The sequence below is a fragment of the Ovis aries genome, chromosome 23 (assembly GCF_016772045.2).
Source record: "Ovis aries strain OAR_USU_Benz2616 breed Rambouillet chromosome 23, ARS-UI_Ramb_v3.0, whole genome shotgun sequence".
Lineage (NCBI taxonomy): Eukaryota > Metazoa > Chordata > Mammalia > Artiodactyla > Bovidae > Ovis > Ovis aries.
The window spans coordinates 39,739,882-39,758,088 of NC_056076.1; the positions used below are offsets into that span (position 1 = coordinate 39,739,882).

The 18,207-nt window shown below is 47.5% G+C and overlaps 1 protein-coding gene across 1 annotated transcript; it reads right to left on the bottom strand.

The window, feature by feature from the left end:
- Window positions 1-602: 602 nt before the first annotated feature.
- Window positions 603-14,991, bottom strand: TMEM200C (transmembrane protein 200C). Its single transcript, XM_015103651.4, has 2 exons — window positions 14,632-14,991; window positions 603-11,757 (listed from the first exon to the last, which is right to left on the bottom strand). Exon 2 carries the CDS (start codon window positions 11,653-11,655, stop codon window positions 9,868-9,870), a length of 1,788 nt encoding a protein of 595 aa, XP_014959137.2. The 5' UTR covers window positions 11,656-11,757; window positions 14,632-14,991; the 3' UTR covers window positions 603-9,867.
- Between the last annotated feature and the right edge of the window lie 3,216 nt (window positions 14,992-18,207).

Below are 18,207 nucleotides of genomic sequence, written 5' to 3' on the forward strand. Positions count from 1 at the left end.
TCGGTCACTTCTACTCAAAGACCCAGGAATCCTCCCACTTGATCATTCTACCATCAGTCCTAATTTTCAGCAGCCTGATTCCCAAATCTGTAATTCCAGGCCAAGACCCAGACATCAGTCTCAGGCATTCATATAAGTTTTAGGACATAATGGTACAACTACCCCAGATTTTAAGAGGTCTTCGGGCTCATTTTTCTCAACCATCCCCTTCCTCTGCCTTGAAGATGGATTGCACAGAACTCTTATAAATCAGGAGATACGATGGCTGGGTTATTTATTCTGAGACCTGGTTTAATACCTTATCACTGTCGTTCTTCCGTGAATTAAGTATGCTGAACGATCCTGGGCAAGAGAGAAAGCATTTAAAGTTAGACCTGATTGTTGTTAATGCTGTTCTTCCCAACATGAGTAAATGAAATCACAGATGAATGAAACACAACTGTGACACTCCTGGGACCTCATCATTTTCAGGGGATAGAAAAGGCTTTGCTTTCAACCACCAGCTCCAGGGCTTAGAATCCATAACAGCCTTTTAGAGTTGGAACTTGCAGTTTCCTTCCAAATGACTGTGGGAGCATGGCTAAATAATTATACATCTCAACCATTGTGTAAAACCAGTTTAATTAACATTTTTCAGGCATGTCACATTTATACAATCACCAAATAATTTTCTAAAATTAGGCTGCATTAGAAATTGCCACCCATCAACTTGGATTATTTTTACTCATGGCCCTAATCATGACTGAAAGAAGTTTTTTCTTTTCATATCATTTTATTTACTTAATTTTTTACTATTATTTGGTAATTCCATTGAAGATGATTCCTCCTCACAGGCTAGCCAGATTCTCTGTTCAATTTATTTGTAAGTGTTATGTTTAATTGCCATTGACTTAATCAAAGCTGGCATTAAAACAAAAGCGGTTACAGCATTATTAAATTTCTTTTTTCATTTACTTTATAATAAAAGAAATCTTGGAAAGCATCTACCCCTAAATCTCGACTTAGAATATATGATAAAAATAAAAGAAAGTTTTTAGGGTCCAACGCTCATGGCATTAAGAAAGGCAGGTGTTGCAAACATGCATATTTTAATTGTGTTTTGGCAGCGCATGTTTTCAGAAGATATCATTCAATTTACTCTCTGAGAAGACATTTTTTAAAATGGGCACAACTAATTACTATATTATTAGTAAAGTACTCAGGTTATTCTTTGGGTTCCTTTAAGCCTATTATAATTATTATCATATACATTATTATTATTATGACTTTCATTATAAATGCATTCTTTTTTCCCCTAAAATAGTAATCCCAAGCAAGACTAATAAATCAGGAAATGTTCCTAGGCATAAAGCTGAAATGAAGTTAGGAATACAAATGGAAGGAACTGTACAATAAAATGTGCAAGCAGTGAAATAATATTTTGTGCTCCAAACACATTGAGATGTGTGGTTATATAAGCAGAAGGATTAGCATTTAGGTCACCAAATTAGTCTTTTGAATTTTCTTGCTCTATCCAGAATTCTATTTTCTTCCTGACATCATTTGCCAGGCCATATTAACTATAACATTTTAGCTCCCAGTATTTTCAAATTTTAAATCTCTTACCAATAAATATATCTGTATGAAAGATTTCTTTAATGGCTCTGATGACACTGCAGTTGATAATATCTGTTGAACTTGATCTGTAATGCAAAATTCTTACTTTGATGGATTAGAGAAAAGAACACATTTTATACTTTTGTTTTGAACATTTACCCACTAAAAAGATTTCAAAGAAATCAAAATGTGAGAAAATCAAATAAAATAATACCAGGTTTTTTTTACCTTATTAGAATATTTGTGTTGAAAAAGTAGGTTTTCCCCCCTATCTTTTAGTTTGCAGTTTTATGTGTAAATGAAATATTAGGTTGCATTTTTCAGTGCCAAACCATTATTCTGGCTGAATCTGGTTTCAGTAACTATCCTCAAATGACTGGCTACTTAGAAATTTAAAAGCTTAGCCTTTTAAATTTGCTGCCAATTCATAAAGAATATTCAGATTTATCTTGTTCTTATTTGCTTCAGCACAGCTAGGTTATCTTTTGCTTTGCTATGAACATGGGTGTGAAAAAATAGGAATGGGATACTTTCTTAACAAAGATAAATTATTTTTGCTTTGATAGAGATGATGTTGCAAATTAATGTAGAAATACATTCAGTTGTCATGTCTAGATTCTGCAAAGTGCCCTGTGGCCTTGATAAAATAGCCCCGAGTTCCTGTTCCCAGGCCTGTTCCCAATCCTCAGGGCAGGTGATCGACATGACATTATCCACCTTGCTGGAAACACACACATAGCGCTGTGGGTTCCCCACCCCAATCTTATCCCCCTCTGCCACACTGAGAGAAGTGATATTCAGGACTGAACATTTAAGCGATTGATAAATGGTTATTGTAAAAGCATTATATGATTCAGCAAAAATAATTTTTGCTCATAAAGAGAGCTTGGTTTAGTTGCTAAGTCATTTCCAACTCTTTGCAACTCCATGAACAGTAGCCCACCAGGCTCCTCGGTCCATGGGATTCTGACATATTATGACAGTCTAGCTTGTTCAGTTGCATTTTTGCCTTCACACAGTTGCTCAGGCTGGTTCCACTCTTTGATACACCTATTGCACCTTTTTGCACCAGTTGACACTTTCTTCATTTCTTGAGATTCAGCTGCAGGGTCCATGTCATAGCGCTCATATTTCTTACATTGTACTGAAACTGGTCACGTGCCTGTATCAGCAACACAATCGCAAACCCCGTGGTCTGGAACTATGTTTGCTTCATAAGTTCTAGCCTTCCACCTTGCGCCGTGCCTACCTGCCTCCTCTGTGTGTGTGTGTGTGTTAGACTCTTTGCAACCTATGGACTATAGCCCCCCAGGCTCCTCTGTCCGTGGGATTTTCCAGGCAAGAATACTTAAGTGGGTTGCCATTCCCTCCTCCAGGGGATCTTCCTGACCCAGGGATGGAACCCAGGTCTCCTGCATTTCAGGCAGATTCTTTACTATCTGAGGACCATATAAGCCCTAAAAATCTGAACTGATCTGAAAATGAATTTGGTTACCCAGAGGACAGCAGCTTCAGCTAAAGTTGTTTGTTCCTACAGGTGAAATTGTTTTCTCTTGAGTTATAAGCTATGTAAAATGGAGTCAGGCAATAAGCAATGGCCAAAGTCCTACAATGAGACAAAGCAGTTTTTTGGCCTGTCTGGCTTTGATGGACCTAACAGACCAGTTACCACAACTTGTATACTTTCTCCCTTTCAAAGCATGGATATAGTTTAAAGGTACTTGAATTTCTCATCAGAAAACAGTTCTTTGTAAATATGCAGATAAGTTTCTCTCCTTCCATTATTAAACATTATTAGACATTTAGCAGTCCCTAGTATCAAGTGGATTAATTTCAATAATACATAGTTAGTTTGAATTTCTTAAATATTGGAAAATATTCAGCCACATTGCTGAAATAGTATTTTCTAAGGACTAAAAGTTACCATAATGTTTCATTTTAAAACACTTGTCTTATAAAGAAAGGTGAGCACTGAAGAATTGAACTGTGGTGTCAGAGAAGACTCTTAAGAGTCCCTTGAACTGCAAGGAGATCCACCCAGTCCATCCTAAAGGAAATCAGTCCTGAATATTCTTTGGAAGGAATGATGCTGAAGCTGAAACTCCGATACTTTGGCCACCTGATGCGAAGAACTGACTCACTGGAAAAGACCCTGATGCTGGGAAAGATTGAAGGCAGGAGGAAAAAGGGATGACAGAGGATGAGATGGTTGGATGGCATCACCGACTCAATGAGCATGAGTTTGAGTAAACTCTGGGAGTTGGTGATGGAGAGAGAAGCCTGGCATGCTGCAATCCATGGGGTCCCTAAGAGTGGGATACCACTGACCAACTGAACTGAACTGAAAAGTTACCATAATGTTTCATTTTAAAACACTTGTCTACATACAAATAATCTGTAAACAAGTGTAACTAAGTGCTTGTTTGTGAAACAGAAAAGCTTTCCCAGCTTAACTTTTTCAGTCTTTTTGCAGGATGTCAGCTCTTCCGCACCTGGATCTGCCCACTTTTTTCCTCTCTTGTGGTTGATAGTCAACCGTCTCACCCTTAGTGGCACAGTGTAGGATCAGAAGCTTAGGTAAAGTGACACAGGTGCTGAGAAGGGGCATGGGCTTTATGATGCTCTAGGTGAATGTGCTTAAGCTTTTTTAGTCTTTTGACAGTAACATTATGAGCATAGAAAAAAAACCAACAAACTATTGTCTTAGTACTGGTTTAGCCAAACATTCTGTTTGCCATACAGGGCTATATTCCAGGCTGGCACTGTTGCTGGGGTGAGGGTTTTTGGAAGCCCATTTAAACTTGAATAAATATATCTGAGATTCTAGAAACATGAAAGAACCCTGGCTCAGGGATGCAACCTAAATTCCCAGGGTTGGACCATTTATAGCTCCTGCTGTGGTTCTTGCCCAGAGGGACCCATCACCAGCCCAGGGCTTTTCTGCCACTGCAGGTAATTAGCACACTGGAAGAGGTTGCTCCCCAGGTCTTTGGAGGTGTCAGGCAGCTGTTTGACTAAAATTATTAGTACAAATGGACTCCCCAGTTTGTGGTGACTTAACTGAAAGTGTTAGTTGCTCAGTTGTGTCCGACTCTTTAAGACCCCATGGACTGTAGCCTACTAGGCTCCTCTGTCCGTGGAATTCTCCAGGCAAGAATACTGAAGTGGGTTGCCATTCTCTTCTCCGAGGGATCTTCCCAACCTGGGAATGGAATGGTGACATCAAAGAGGCCGAGCTAGCTCCTTCCCACTCTTCCCAGCCCCACTCCCACCCCCATGGTCCCAGTCCCTTTCTGTGAGAGGAGCCAGCATGGGAGATGCAAAGCAAACTCTTGCATTGCAGGCAGATTCTTTACCAGGGAAGCTGGTGACTTAAATCACATAGAATTTTCATATCTGTTAAACGGAAGTCATTCTTTTTGAAGAGAGGACCTAAAAGATGATTTCCCTAAGAGAAACGAAGAGAGAAAAGCCTTAGAATGCTTTTCAGAGTTTGTCATTCAAAAATTTAATAATTCACCCATGATTTTGTGTCCTAAATCAATCAATCAGACAATGGCCTGAGTCTAAAGAAAACAAATTCCACGAAGATCAATCCTGTTCCATATGTGACTGTAAAATGTATTTGTATATATTTATATTTTTATATCTTGGCAAAAATACTATTCTGATTAAAATGCAAGTTCATACTTGGTTTCTAATTTAATGTAATTGGCAGGAGATTTTTTTAAGTTCTCTAAAAAGTTTCAAAATTCCATCATTAAAAACTACACAAAATGACTCAAGAAAAACTAGTATATAAAGAACTATTGTTGACATGGTTCTGAAAATCCATAAGCACCGGCTTCTTATTTTCTCCCATGCTGGCTCCCCTCACAGAAAGGGACTGGGACCATGGGGCTGGGAGTGGGAGTTGGGAAGGGTGGGAAGGAGCTAGCTCGGCCTCTTTGATGTCACCAGCCCACCATAAACAGAAATGAAATAATGGTGGCCAAAACCAGCCAAGTAAGCTGGCTTGCATAGTCATTGCTTGTTATAAAATATTATGATGCCGGACCGTGAGGAATACACATCCAGTGCTCATTCATCCCATGGTCTATTGGGGGCCATTGTAGGGGCCTCTGTTCTCACTTTTTAAATTCTCTTTTTTCTAACATGTCTAAATTATACAGATTTTTTTTTTCCAGTATAGTAAGTTTATATGGTTGTCCCTAACAACTGAGCAGTAAATGTAGCCTACTAATTACTTTTTTCTATTTTGCCTTTAATAACAGTAGTTAACATTTACCAAAGGTTTATTTGTGCCAGGAGTTGTTCTAAGTCCTTCACGGATGTTAGTTTATGTAGTTTAATTAAATAATTAATTCCAAGAGTATTTCCATTGAACAGATGTGGACCCCAGGTCCCATGTTCCGAACCAAACCCCAAGTCAGGCTTCCAGCCACCATGCCGTGTTGCCTTACTCTCTAGATTTCAAACCTAACATTATTCTGTTAATAAACAGGAAGGTCATATGAAATCATTCTGTTTAGCAGTTGATTCTATTTTAAATAAAGCTCTAAAAACTTTTTACAATACTCTCTACCTTCCAAGCTGGTTGTAAGCCCTCTGCACAGGTGTGAATTCATTTAATCCAGTCTGGTGAGGGGGGCGCACAGTTGTTATTTCCACTGTCTGAAGAAGGAAATGGAGACCCAGAGATGCTGAGTAATCTGATAGAAATTCAGGATGTGGGGCAACATATATGCCAATTATTACAATTCTTTTTAACATTCTAGTCCTGCCACTGCTGTTTGCCTTCGAACAAATGACTCTATCTTTCCAGTTCTTAGTGACCTCATGTATAAATAAAGGAGGGGGGCTGATTCTGTCATCTCTAAGATCTCTTCAACAAACACTGCAAAGTTGACTTTAAAACAGCTTTGTCTGTCCCAGTCTGAAGACTTAAATGCAAAGTCCAGGTTTTAACTGGCTGTGCATTCTGATTCTTCCCTGGATATCCCCAACAGTGGTTTCTGGAAAGGAATGAAGCAGTACGCTAAGAACGTAGACAATATTTTGATGGTCTCTAGAAATGCCAGCTTCAGCCTGGCATATGCCAACATGTACAGATAATCCTCAACACTGTGTAAATCCTGGCTCCACCGTGCACCAGCTGTGTAACCTGGGTGAGTACTCCATCATGCCTTGAGTCTTTCTCTGTAAAGTGGGTATAATAATCCTATCTCCACAGAGCTCAGTGAGGGCTGAGTGGGGAGTTATTGAGATCAATGTCTAGAGTGTGCAGAAGATAACTTGGTCCATAGAAAGTAGTAAGTAAACATTTAACATTATTGGAGAAAATCTCTGCTCCTGTGAACAGGAAGGATCATGTACCACTATGATCATAACTGCAGAGGATTCCTTCTGAGGTCTGATGACAGCCTAGCTCCTCCCAAGATTTGGAAAATTGGGCTCATCCTTTATTTCCAGGTTAAAAAAAAAAAAATCCATTTAAATCGCTCAGTAGTTAAGAGAGATGTGACTTGATACCGAGCTAAATTAGTTTGCTGAAGTTACTCAATTTCAGAGGGCCTGTATCTAGATCAATGTGAGCTAGAAGTTTTTATATAATCTGATTAATATCATGAGGCAATCAGCGTTGTTAAGTCCAGGCAATTGGTGGGACTAAATTTTCTGAAGTTTGTAAGATATGAATGTTCTGCCCACCTCTATGTAGTCAAGCTACGTGGCTATGGGTTTATTATTTGCTAAACATCTGATAGTGTATTTTTTGAGGACTAGGAACAGCATTTTAGAGCACTAGAATGTTTTTCCTTTTAGACAACTCATCAGATTCTCTCAGTATATGAAGCACCCAGTGTGCAAGATAATTGAGAAGAAAAATGAGGAGATTTTTAAATACTTTGGTTAAGGGCTATAAAATAATTGGGACTTGAAATTTAACACTACCTGACGGTATGGTTTTGTTTGTCACTCTTACTAGTGGAAACTCACTTTTGCTCTATGGATAAGTCAAATTAATCATCAGCTTTAAAGTGTGTTATGAGCATAACGCAGATTCAATCTGGGAGTAAATTAGGCCCTTTAAAAACTGATCACAGAATGTGACACTAAATGGAGTTGACGAAGTATTATGTTCACTTGGCAAAGTTGTCTTGTGCAAATATGATAGGACTGTATCCGGGACAAAACAAATACCCTGATTTAAGTAAAGCTTTTAGAGCTGAAGGCAATCATAGAGATTATATCATCCACCAGAGGCCCAGAGGAATTAAGCGATTTGCCTAAGGTTACACAGATAGTAAGCAAACCTTCCAGATTTGAGCCCAGGCTTTCTAGAGCTTAGTGGGAGGGAGGCCCATTCTCCTGCAGCATGCATTCAGACACTGTTATCATGATAACATTCTCAGTAACTACTGTCTTTGAGTACTGCTCTGAACCAAGCTTTCGATCAGGCTCTGTCCACATAACCCCCTTGTCCCACCCCTCATAGCTCTATGTGGAATGGTGGTTTTTAGTTGCTCAGTCATGTCCGACTCTGCGACCCCATGGACTACAGCCCACCAGGCTCTTCTCTCCATGGGATCCTCCAGGCAAGAATACTGGAGTGGCTTGCCATTTCCTTTTCCAGGGGATCTTCCCAACTCAGGGATCCATCCCTCATCTCCTGTGTCTCCTGCACTGCAGGCAGATTCTTTATCCATTGAGCCATTGGGAAGCCCTTGGTACGTCTAGTTATCCCCCTTTTATAGAGGAGATCACAGCAACCCAACATTTGTGACTTGTTCATGGCTACACAGCCAGCAAATGCCCAAACCTGGGGTCCAGCTTCACCCTTGAATCTGCATTCTGTCTCTGGGACCCACTGTTTCACCCCTGGGGGTCAAGAGGACCTCATCTTTGATAAGATTTTCCTTGAAAATCAGTATTTTAAATTCCTGCAATGTTAGCCTCAGCTACCCATAACTAGAGAACCTGTTTCTGAGAAGCTGAAAAAAAGTCATACATGAGGCTCAGCTCATACTCCACGGGAGAGGACATCAGACTGGTATACTAATTACTGTGTTTGTCTACTGGTCTTGAAAACTAACTAATTGACTTTTAATAATATCAAGCATAAACAACCTACCACATTATTAAAACGTGACCTGCTAGCCTTTGTAGGACATGGATTCAAGATCTTGAATTTAAAAGCAAAAATCAAATAGTCAATTGCCAAAGGATAGCAGAAGAACATGAAGCCTGGGTGGTCTGTAGATTAATCCTAAAGGTAAACTAGAAGCATTGTTGAAAATTACTGTTTATTTAATATTTCATTTGAAAGAGACGCTCCCAAACGTTCAATTCTACTCTGTATTTAAGTTAAAAATATGCTTGAAATGACTGAGGATGGCACTGAATCACAGTAGTAGTGTCATAGCAAAATATCTTGGGTTTACCAGCGGAACTGCCCCATGCTTTACATGTGTTAAAGTATTAGTTCTGAGGCAAAATGAGGCACTGTTATGTTTAACTGTTTGTTTGGAAACTTGTTTTATTAAAAAAAGATTTTTTTTCATGGTAATGCTATTTTCAGTACAGGTGTGATAATACTCCATAAAGTATTGTGTACTTGATATAGTGAATTGAGGAAGGTAACAGTCCCACTGGATGCTGGCCTCTAATCTCCATGAGATACCCTAGTAGCAAAATGTAAATACCCTTTTCAAAAATAAAGAGGCCTTTGGGTGGTGGGATGAGCAGACAGGGGTGGGGCAGGGAACTGTGATCTCTTCAAACTCATGCTTTTGGCTTTGACTTCACTGAGTAAAATCAGTTCTCAGAGAACTGAGACAAACCCTTCTATGCTCCCCAAAAGCACAGAAGGAAGAAAGCTTGTCATTCACGAGCAGCTAGGGACAAAACCAGCGGCAGAGTACAGGTCAGGGGAATTAGAGATCCAAAAAAAAAAAAAAAAAAAAAAGTTGGAGTAAAGTGCACAGTTACTGTCAAAAATATATTATTTTGATCCTAAGAAAATTAAGAGAATTTTATCTAAGGAACTACATTGCTGACCTTTTAATACATTTGGTTTTCAGAGAACATACAATCACCATCGGACCTATAAGACTAGTATGCTTTGAAAAAAAAGTTGCTTGGAATTATCTACAGGAATCTCGTGAATGCAATTCAAGGCTAACATTCTGCAGCTCTTTGGGTAGTGGGCGATTTCCGCGGATAAATCCCCTACTTCTGCGGGCATTTCTCCTATCTTCTCTCTCTTTCTTCCTAAATGCCAGCACTCTCCAGTTCTCTGTCCTCGACCCCTGAGGCGTGAGACCGGGAAATCATGTAGAGTTTCTCCTTGTTTGTAAACTGCCTCTGCACCGGATGGGAGGGCTCGGCCTCAGGGGCCTCCTGGCCGGGATCCTCCGGGGGTCTCTGCTCCGACTCCGGGGCGGTGGCGGCCTCCCCGTCTGGGTTTCCACCGGCCCCGAGGTCCCCCATCGACTCCAGGGAGGTGCCCGTCTCTCGCAGGGGGGTGTAGCCCTTATTGCTGCAGGACGGGTCATCAGACTGGGAACTCGGCGAGTCCGGCCGGGCTGGGGTCTCCGGGGAGGCCGCGAGCTCCGGGAGGCTGGAGTCCAGGTCCGCGCTGCGCGAGGCGGGCAGGGGCTCGGAGGACTGGGCCGCCCGGTAGTCCGGCAGCCCGCTGGTGCTGCGGCGCCGCAGGGCCGCGTGCCTGCCGGTCCTGGGTAGGCGGCCGCCCTGCCCCCTGGCGGTGCGCGCGGCTGCCGGCTCCTCCGGCTCGCGAGGCGCCCAGCGCGCGCCGCCCCGGGCACCGCCCCGGAGGTCGGCGAGGCTCAGGTCGAGCGGGATCTCCCGGGCGCCGCGCTCCCCGGGGGGCCGCTGCCAGCCGTGGCTCGCGGTCCCCGCGTCCCCGTCGCGGTCCCCCGGCAGGGGCAGCAGCGCGAAGGCGCTCAGCGACGAGCCCACGAGGGAGCTGGCAGTGCTCGGGCGCCCCCAGGTTTCAGGGGGGCTGCCGGGCGCCGGGCTGCTGCCGCTGCTCGCGGCCCGGCGACGGCCGGCCACGCCCGGGCGCTCGCGGTAGATGCTGTACACGGCCTCCGCCGGGCTCGGGGGCTCCCGCGGGCGGCGCGGGGACGAGGCCAGGTCGGGCGGGGACACGGCGCCTGGGGTCCCCTCGCCACCTCCCCTCCGGGCCGCGGGGTGGGGCCAGGCGCCGCGGGCCAGCATAGCTGCCGCCCCGAAGGCGTCCCCGGCGGCGCCGCCGCGGGTCCCGGGCTTCAGCTCCAGGCCCCGCGACTGCACGTAGCCCAGGAAGCCGTTGAGCGGCGCGGCGCCGGGGGGCGCCGAGGCGGGGCCGGAGGACGAGGCGGCGGCCGCCAGGTCTTTGGCGCGGAGGCTGTGCACGTCGATGACGGTGGAGTAGAGGTCCCGCAGGTTGATGATCTTGGTCTCCTTGTCCCTGTTCTCGTGGAGCACGGCGTTGGCGCAGATGAAGAGGAAGATGCCAATGCCCATGATGAGGGGCCCGAAGACCTTGAGCTTGTCGGAGTGCAGGTAGCCCGAGAAGACGCGGAAGAAGAAGCCCACCGACGTGGAGGACGACGGCGAGGGGGCGGGGGACCGCGCTGGGGGCGTGCTCCTGGGCGCGCCCACCGAACTGGCGGTGACACCTTCCGGAGGCCCCGGCTGGGTCCTGGACCGGTTTCTGCTGCCCCCGCTGCTGTTGTTGGTCATGGAGGGCATACGGTAGCCGCTGTCCCCGGGTGGCGGCGGCGGCGGCGGCTGCTTAGCCCCCTCCCGGTGGGCTCCGTTGGCCTTGGGCCAGTAGCCCACCACCGCCAGGGCGATGCCCACCAGCAGCACCACGATCCCGCAGAGGGCGATGAGCCCGGAGACGGAGCACAGCTTCAGCTTGCCCTTCACCACCACCACGTCGTTCTTGCGCCTCTTCTTGGCTTTCCGCTTGCGCTTGGGGACCTGGCCCGGGGGCCGGAGGGGGTCCTGCTTCCGGGCGGAGATCCTCAGGAGGCCGCCGGTGGCGATCATAGCGAGCGGTGGAGAGTGGGGCTAACCCGGGGCCGGAAGCCTGTAGGGGGGCGGGGGGGGGGGGCACCAGCTGCCCACTAGCCGCTCCTCCACCTCCTCCTGCTGCAAAGCAGAGGAAGACAGTCAGAGGGTGTAGGCTTGGCTGCGGCAACATCCCACGCGCTCTGCCATAGTCTGGCTCCAAGATCCCACCACATGTGCGCGCCCCTACCCCACTCCATCCCACATCCCGGGGCCATGACCCGCTAACACGAGTGCCCTACGTGGAGACCAGGGGGTGAGGGCAGTGGATTAGGGACGAGAAGCGCTGTTGCCGTAACTGACTGATCCGAGAAGGTTAAACACACTTGGAGAGCATGTCTTCTTTTCTCCTCCATCCCCCAAACACTGTAGGTACTATTCCAGCAGGGCTCAATTCAAAAGCTCCAGGCTGACAGCCAACGGAGTTCTGACCATGAGTGAAAACTAACGTGGGACTCAGCGCTCGTGGGCACGGGCTCTCCTGGTCTCCCAAGGGGGGCGCCCCAGACTTCCAAGTCTCTTAACTGAAAGGAGGGTCTGTTTGTCTGTGGGGCCTTCAAAGTCCCTGAAACAGTCACAAAAGTTACCGATTCATAAAGACAAAAGGAAGTCCTTTCACTGGACAGAAGTGAAAAGTCATATCCTGGCAGACGGTTTATTTACCTCATGTAATTAATAAACAGTTCACGGCTGGGGGAACACCGGAGAGCTATGTTCAGTACTCCGACCATGAATCCCTCCACCACCTTGTCTCCAAGCCATCATTGTTCTCAAGCAAGCTGATCCTTCTCACAGCCCCTTCCCTCATCTCTTTCCTGCAACATCTGGACAGCTTCTTGGGGTGGAATATTTAGTTTTAGGTAACAGGTTATGTAACTGCGCTCTTCTCTCTGGCCTCTTCTCCTCCCTCAGAAGAACTCCCTTAAAGGTATCAAGTGCTAGAGCCCATCAGGGCATTTAAGCAGTCCTCCCAGGATCTTTCTCTCATGTGGGAAAATTCCAATCTTAAAAAAAAAAAAGAGAGAGAGAGAGACCTGCCATCATAGCTTTCTGACCCCTTATTAATGTGCCAACAGTACATTCTGAAGAATCCAAATATTCAAATGAGGAGGCAATTAACTAGGTACAGCAGTCTACATAATAACGATCGCTTGTAGGATCTCCCAAGGGAGAGCTGTTCCCATGTTTTTCTCATGAGGTCATTTTTAGGAAAGGAGGGGGGACAACAATCAGTGGACTATCTTACATGAAGTTTAGTGGTTTATAATAAAGCCTGGGTAGATAAACGGCACAGATGCAACTCTGTGGATATCTGTCAGCTTCGAAAAATTTCAGTCCTGCTGGATCCCCAGAGTAACACATATTTTGTTCCACTGGTTGTGTTCCCTCCTATAATAGAGATGCTAAAATTAAGGGCATTGTTTGAAATCGAAAGGCTTAGATATCACTCACAAGCCTTTGGAATTATATCCTTTATAAAATAATTCATGTTTTAGAATAAACTGCCCTTTGAAAATGGGGGGTTGCTCAGGTAGAATTTTGCTTTTAGTTGGTGCCTGGGTGAACAGCTTTGCCCGTTGAGCCCCTCTATCATACCAAGACAGGAGCATTTCTCCACTGATGGAAAAGCAAATGGCAACCCACTATTTACAATGCTTGTAAATCAATATCTCCTTGGAACTTGGTTGGCTTTCAGTAAGCAGGAATTCGAGGTGGGCTAGAGAGGGGTTAAACACTGGGCAGGTGAGAGAGGGCTTAGTGGAGAGAATACATTTACAAACCCTTTGAATTTTGTTTTTAAGTAGGAGCTGCACCAATAAGCAGAGATTGGGGGGGGGGGGGGGAAACAAAAACAAAACAGAAACCAGAGTAGCTTACTGTCCATTCTTCCCCCTAAATAAGCACATTTATTATGTAGTTGTAACTGCAAAGACTGCTTTTTTAAGTGATACCCAAACTCCAGCATCTTTAATGTAATGATCTGGAGATGAGTGATTGTCTTAAGAAGGATTGGGGAGCCAGACATTTTAGAAGCAAAGGCAGCCTCAGTTGGCGAGGTGGCTCTCCCAGAAAAAAGAGAAGGGCTAACATTTTGTTGGGCACTGATGGGGACGCTGGACGTCTTGGAGGAGGAAGGTCCACACATGTTTTTTCTCCTCACAAGGCAGTTTTGGCTCTGGGTACAAAGTAAGGAAGACTGGAATGGATTTCAACAACCGTTTACAGAAGATCTTTAAAATTAGTTTAATAGCTAGTAATTAACTCCCTAGTTTATTATTCCTTCAGCTCTGCTGAAGCCTGAACTCCTTTATAACGTGTCTCCATCTGACGGGGAAATACTGACAAAGGTCAGATGGCGAGGAAGAACCACCTTGGAGGTTTTCTTCGTGCATAATGAAGGAAAACAAACTTAGCATTGGAGCTCGGCTGCCCTAGCAATTTACTGCCTGGTGCTGGTCTTTCCGCGGCAAAGGAATGGAGGCTGGGGGAAAAGAAAGGAGGGATGTCTAAAAATACAACTGCTTCCAAGAGAGACGTTCAAGTTCTCGGCTCGTGATGGATTAAGCCCCACTCGGTGTCTGCGGCTCCGAGCCCACAGGACTGGGAGCGCCCTGCCCTGCCCGGGTCCTCAATACCCCCGGGCCCTCCCCGGCAGGGCAGCGAGCCCCCCTTGCCCTTCCCTTTAGGTCTGCTTATTTATGTTGGAGTCACATGAGTGCAGCAGCTGGGAGTCCGCCTCTGGAACGAAGCCAGGCGCGAGCGAAGTGAGGGCAATCCTGAACTCGCTTGTATCCGGGCAGCGCGTGCCGCGTAGCCCGCCCAGGAACACGAGTGTCCCGAACACCCGCGCGGGGGACCCGGGCTGGGCCCGGGGGCTGGGGAGGGGGCGCCCGAGGGGATGGACAGAACGGCTCAAGATGGCAGCGCTGGAAGCCAAGAATATCGCTCACTTACCCGGGAAGACGGGGGCAGCTCGGGGCCGGCGAACGGGCGCTCGGGCGACACAAAGGAACCATGGAGAAACTTTTCGAGCCGGAGCCGCCGGCGGAGCGCGGGGACAGCGCCGCGGGGCCCTCGGTGCGAGCGCGGCTCAGCATCCCGGCGGGGGCGAGCGTCAGCCCCGGGTGCGCATCCCTCTCTGGCGCCGGGGTGGGAGCCATTTCCCGGAGTTTTCAAGTGTCAGGTCTTCTGCATCCCGCATCCCGCCCGGAGCCGCTCTCCCCGCCGCCTCGGCCCCTAGTCCGGCCCTGCCTGCTGGTCGGCTCCGCGCCTCTTTGTGCGGCTGCTGCGCGCCGGGCACCGCCGGGTGGAGTTGAGCCCGCGGCGGCGGCGGCGGCGGCGGCGGCGGCGGCGGCGAGAGCGGCTCGGGGCGGCCGGACCCGCGGCGGTTGCTAGGAGACCGGAGCCGTGACACAGGGAAATCGCTGCAGGATGGCAGTCGGTACCCGGCCCGGCCCGGCGGCTCGGGGGCGCACCCGCCCCCCGCCCCGCCCCGCCTCCCGCCTCCCGCCTCCTCCCCGGCTCCAGTCCCCTCGCCTCGCCGTTCTCCCCCACCGCACTTCCTCTCCCGCCGGCGCGCGTCCCCTCGGAAGAACCGCTTCCCCAGGAACGAGGAGGCGCGAGGGGAGGCGGAGGTGGGGGCCCGGGCCGGGGGCGCGCGGGGAGGGCAGGGCGCGGGGCGCCTCAGCCCCAGTCCTCCCCGCCCTTGGGGCGCCCCGGGAGCGCCGCCTGCCCGGGGCTGGAGCTTTGTTCTTTCCCTCCCAACTACCTGTCTGAGCCGCGGGCCGGGGGGGCCCCAAAGGAAGGGCCGCTGCTCCCGGAGGGGCTCCCCATCAACATCTGCGGGCAGCGCCCGCGTCTCCGGGCCTCCCTGCGTCCCGGCCTCCCCTCTCCTCTCTTTCTCTTTTGTTGCCTCTACTCCCGGACACGACACAGCCTGGGCTGTCTCCCTCCTCCCACTCGGGAGTTGGCAGTGTGGACGCACAGCGAACACAGTAAGTTGTCCCCCAGCGAAGTCAGGCCGGGCCGAGGGGATCCGCCCCCGCCGCGCCACGCGCCCCGCGGGGCTCGTGGCCGCCGCTGTCCGCTGTCCACGCGCTCCAGCCCCGCCGGGCTTTTGTGGCCGCTCCCCCGGACTCGGGCAGCTGGGGCTCATCGGAGATTAGAATCGGCACCGGGGCTCTCGCTTGGCAGCCCCTCCTGCTCCGACCCGCGCGCTCATGAGCAAGCTTGCAAAGGAAAACTACAATTCTCCAGGAATCAGGGTTAGCATCAGAGACGGGAGGTGGGGGGAGGGAGGCCGTCCAAACTCCCTACGTCATTTTTAAGGAAGTGAGAGGGAGAGAGGAGTCCTGCTTCCTGGCTCATCCCTGCCCTCTCAACTGTTAAGTAAAAATGACAGGAAAGCGAGCATTTCCAAATGGAATTTCCCCATGGAGAATTGAGAAGAAAGTGAGAAAGATTTCAATTATCTATTGAAATAGGACAGCCAGGGTTCAAGAAGAAAGCAACGGAAGAGCAGGTCCTGTCTGAACTTTGGGGCCCAGACAAAATATATTGCTGTGGGGTGGGGGGAGTGGTGGTGGTGGAGACTGTTGTGTATTCTGAGTTTGCCTGTTCAAGGGTTCAGGAAGCCCACCAGGGAGGGCCTTGCAACCCGCAGTGTCAGGGACAAGATTGTTCCTCAAGGTACACGGCATCCTCTTGTGTTTACCGCTAGAGCTTGCACTTTGCAGAAAAGAACAATTAAAAAAAAAAAGACCAAACATTTATGGATTTAAAGGCAGAAATGTGGACACTTGATATGTGAGGTGGGTGTGGAGACGGTGGGGAGGCAGGAGGGGGTGGAGGAGAAATATTTCCTCAAAGGAAACCGCACATCTGCATATTTGGAAGGTGGCGTCTGTCTCCCTTTCCAAGCAAATATTGAAGCTGGATAATGATGGGGTGATCAGAGCCCACCTCCTTCTACCTCTGTTCCTACTCAGACACTAGAAAACAAGTCAAAATAAAGGGAAAGTTTTCAGTTCCACAATAGAGTGTTTCCTTTTAGAGAAATCACTGCAAGGAAGAAATCACCTGGTCTAGTAGTCACTTTCAAGGTGCTTTTTTTTTTTTTTGGCTCGGAACGTCTAGACTTCAGGCAGATTCTTTACCCACTGAACCATCAGAGAAGCCCTCTAGACGTCTTGAATCCCTATAATAATCTGGTGATTTGCACAAAGACTGGATCTGAGATCTCATTTCATTACACAACTGGCTGCCAGGGGCCACGGGGTGGCAATTCCTGTCCTCATTGGCCTCTGCTGAGCTGTGTAAACAGAAATGGCACTGCAGAACTTCATTCTGGTCTGAGGTGGATTAAGCCATTAGCAGTTTCAAATTTCAGCAGAAATGATAGCCATCATTGGCACAGTTAAAATTCACCTGAGGGATTTAAGGAGAAAGGAATAGAATGCTTTTCTAGATAAACAGGCCTTGGGACATACTTTTCTTCTGTGGATGACTGCAGTAAGATTCATGGTTTATTATTCAAAGGCTTCCTTGTGAACTGGAGTTCTTTGGAACTTTGAACTGTTAACGTTTCACCTGAGTGTATCATCTTCAGTTATTTTCTTTGTTTTCAGCTCAGGGTATCAGAAGAAATCAGATCACATCTGTTTCCAGTGCAGTCCTTTATCCTCTCTGTAATAATATCATATCAACATACATTCCCACGGGTTTGCAAGTGATGGGGTTATTTTGAAAGGAACAATGATGCTCTCGGCCCTTCTGGAGTTATTTTCTTTCTGATTTCACTGGCTGTTCAATTAGGGTGATTTCAGAGGTTGTGGGACACCCCCTCTTTCACCCTGCTGGATACTGAAGGGTGAAAACTACCTACTTATAACAGTTCACCAGTGTTTGTAGAACTGAGGGCTTAGCTGGGCATTCAGAACATGTGGCAGCAGGAGAGAAATGAGGGCCTTGGGAAAAAAGAAGAGGAAAAAGATGAGCTTAGTTTTGTTGTTCAGTTGCTAAGTCGTGTTCGACTTAGGGTTTGTGACCACATGGACTGCAGCATACCAGGCTTCCTTGTCGTTTACCATCTCCTGGAGCTTACTCAAACTCATGTCCATTGAGTCGGTGATGCCATCCAACCATCTCATCCTCTGTTGTCCCTTTCTGCTCCAGCCTTCAATCTTTCCTAGCATTAGGGTCTTTTCCAGTAAGTCAGTTCTTCACATCAGGTGGCCAAAGTATTGGAGCTTCAGCTTCAGCATCAGTCCTTCCAATGAATATTCAGGGTTGATTTCCTGGTCTAGGATTGACTAGTTTTAACTAACTAAACTAAGAACAGTATGAGCTTAGATTAGTTGGATTAAACTCTAAACTGAAGCCTTTCATCTGCTCTTTCTTAAAAACAACCCTTATGTAATATATGTAATTCACAATCCATTTCCATTTACTTCCCTTGGTCATGTCCTCAACCTGGACTGGCTCACCTGCCTGTGTGTGCCGGGGGTCTCAGGAGGAGACGTGGTGGTGGGC

Bases quoted from the DNA above. Each gene is read 5' to 3' on its own strand.
- TMEM200C (XM_015103651.4), bottom strand. From the start codon at position 11,655: ATGATCGCCACCGGCGGCCTCCTGAGGATCTCCGCCCGGAAGCAGGAC.